General features: G+C 41.5%; 1 protein-coding gene across 7 annotated transcripts in view; it reads left to right on the top strand.

The window, feature by feature from the left end:
* Mon2 (MON2 homolog, regulator of endosome-to-Golgi trafficking) overlaps positions 1 to 3,059 on the top strand; it is an 80,431-nt gene that overhangs the window by 34,811 nt on the left and 42,561 nt on the right. For all 7 annotated transcript variants that reach the window (XM_029482362.1, XM_021173736.1, XM_029482364.1 and 4 more), the window contains exons 9-11: positions 281 to 405; positions 803 to 939; positions 1,904 to 2,057. In XM_029482362.1, coding sequence (XP_029338222.1) covers positions 281 to 405; positions 803 to 939; positions 1,904 to 2,057 — 416 coding nt within the window. The remainder of the gene's footprint in view (positions 1 to 280; positions 406 to 802; positions 940 to 1,903; positions 2,058 to 3,059) is intronic.

The following is a 3,059-nucleotide window of genomic DNA, read 5'->3' as shown; positions in this document are numbered from 1 at the left end:
GGAGTATCACTGAAGGTTAGACCATACATCTGTTAGCAGTTTGTAGGGCTAGAGAGGGCAAGATGGTGTGTGGAGTATCACTGAAGGTTAGACCACACATCTGTTAGCAGTTTGTAGGGCTAGAGAGGGCAAGATGGTGTACCATGGTTTCTAAAGATAAGGGCCAGGAATGAACTGTTTTAGCAGACCATTAGTATTTTAGGCTTATAGTTAGAGAGAAGCCATGGTTGTTGTTATCATTTCTTTTTGGCTTGAATGTTTAAAAATCTGTTCTTTTTAGGTGACTGAGTGTGAAATATTTCTGTCACTTCTGGTGAAGTTCCTGGATGCAGATAAGCCACAGTGGCTTCGAGCTGTTGCAGTGGAATCGATACACAGGCTCTGTGTGCAGCCTCAGTTACTAAGGTAAGTCGCAGCAGGATTCTGTTAAACAGATAGCCCGATAACCTTGGACTGAGTTCAGAAGAGCTCAGTGCCTGTGTGTAAGAGTGCTGCTTCCCAAATAAATTGTGTTTATGTGCACGAGGTCACTGCAGGGTGAGCTCAGGAGGACCTGCGAGAGCTCAGACACGTGGGTAGTGAGCCGCCATTGACTAAGCAAATGAAGCCAACATGTCCTTTTCTCTTTTGTTTTGTTCCGACCTTTGTCAGATAAACCTTTGCTTCTAACCCAAATTAGAGAAACCACTCAGGCATAAAGAATGACACCAAATATGGAATTGTAAATACTAGGCAATATCACTGGCTAATATTAAAATACATTAAAATGCTTTTCTCAGAAATGTTTAAAATTATTTTGCAGGTCATTTTGTCAGTCGTATGACATGAAGCAACATTCCACCAAGGTTTTCCGAGACATTGTGAATGCGCTGGGGTCTTTTATCCAGTCTCTGTTTCTTGTCCCTCCTACTGGAAATCCTGCCACAGCCAACCAAGCTGGTAACGTTGTCGTTGTCTTCACTTTCTCCCATGGTTTACAGGAGTCAGTGTTATGAGAGAAGTTTGTGCTATACAAATTTAAACCACCTATTGAGAGTAAAAATTTATATTTTTTTATAAAATATAAATTTTGTAAAATATATACAAACGATTTGTATTTTTGTTTATTCCTATACCTGTATGTGTTTATATATGTGCAGGTACAGGTTGTATGTGTGTGTGACTGGGACCTGGGGCTCATTTGTTAGGTGAGCTGGATGGCTAGCAGGGTGCTGGCTCTGCCTCCCCAGTGCTGAGATTGCATATGTGTATCACCAAGCCAGGGTTTTGTGGGTCCTGAGGAGTGAAATAAGCACTCCTTCATATGTCCATCAGTTTGTTCATGTTGCGATTTCTCTGTCCAGTTGCATGGTTTCTTCATTTACTGTGAGGCTGAGGTAAAAGTAACTTCCACCATTTTCTTTTTTTTTTTTTTTTTTAAAGATTTATTTATTTATTATATGTAAGTACACTGTAGCTGTCTTCAGACACTCCAGAAGAGGGCGCCAGATCTCGTTACGGATGGTTGTGAGCCACCATGTGGTTGCTGGGATTTGAACTCTGGACCTTTGGAAGAGCAGTCGGGTGCTCTTACCCACTGAGCCATCTCACCAGCCCCACCATTTTCTTTAAGACACACACACATCTTAGTGTACTGGAGAGCAAACTCGAGTCCTCATGCCTGAGTGACAAAGGCTTTACCAACAGAGCTACCTATTCAGGCTTTTTAGTCATTCTTATATTAAGAATTAAGTGGTTATTTAAAGAAAATAGACTCTCTGGGTAAAACAGAGTCAACAGATGTCATTTGTAGGTATCACACTTGAGAGCGCAGAATCCTTCTCTAGTCTGAGTGGCATTGGGATGTATTGACTTGTAATCAGGGAGTAAGTTGTTCTGCTTGCTTCTCCTCCTTTCCTTACAGGAAACAATAATGCTGGCGGCCCAGCCTCAGCACCAGCTAACTCGGGGGTGGTGGGCGTCGGTGGGGGCGTTACTCTGCTGCCAGCCTTTGAGTACCGAGGAGCCTGGATACCCATCCTGACCGTTACCGTTCAAGGCAGTGCTAAAGCCACCTAGTAAGTAGCAGCAGCATGGTTTTATAACAAACAATACCATGAAGATGATACTTAATTCTGAAGTACTTCTGTCTGCATTATATCTAATATTGCTAATATATTTTGGAGCTTACTTTGTTATATTCTGAGAATTTTAAACAGCACTAAATTTTCTACTTGTAGGGTTCTAAATAGCACTATAAGCAAAATGCCATTTATTTACCGGAGTTGTAATTCAGTGTGTGGCTTGACCCTTAGACCTCGTGGACCTAGCTCATCTAGAACAGAGTTCCCTTTGGCAAATTCAACTTTATTTGACCTAATTAATCAATGAGATGGAAGTGGTCACAGAGCTAAATTCTAGGACTTTCTTGTGTACAAATGTGTAATTCTTGTGTCCACATGAGTAATTCTGTGTCCACATGTGTAATTCTTGTGTCCACATGAGTTACAGAAGCATTCTGCTGTTCAGTAAGTTGTCTTTTTCTTGCTACTGCCCATGTAACAGTGTTTTTCAATTTTGGTGGAGTCAGTTTACCTATTTTTTTAATTGTGTTTTGGTGTTATATCTAACAAGTTGTTGGGAGAAGAGACAGAGGCATAAATCATGGGAAGAAACATAAGCATACATGTTAAGAGTTTTGTAATTCCTTTTATATGTAGGTCACTGATGCATTTCAAGTTAGTTTTGTGTACAAGGATCGGGCTCTGACATCTCCTTTTCTTTGTATGTGAATACAACTTATAACTATTACCTTTCATTCTTTGCTGGTGAATTCGTCTGTCTATGTTCTTAGCTTGAGTAATGGCCATTTTGAGGGCTCTAGGACCTTAGTTCCTCATTTTTCCTAACTCAGCTCGTGAGCGTGTTTGTCTGCTCTCTGAACACTTGCTCCTGTGCAGTGGATGTGAACTGGGCACACACATGCCCCTCAGTGCTCTCTGAACACTTGCTCCTGTGCAGTGGATGTGAACTGGACACACACATGCCCCTCAGTGCTCTCTGAACACTTGCTCCTGTGC

Source organism: Mus caroli, chromosome 10 (assembly GCF_900094665.2).
Source record: "Mus caroli chromosome 10, CAROLI_EIJ_v1.1, whole genome shotgun sequence".
Classification (NCBI taxonomy): Eukaryota; Metazoa; Chordata; class Mammalia; order Rodentia; family Muridae; genus Mus; species Mus caroli.
Note: the sequence above shows the minus strand (reverse complement) of the source record. Positions and strands in the feature narration are given on the sequence as shown.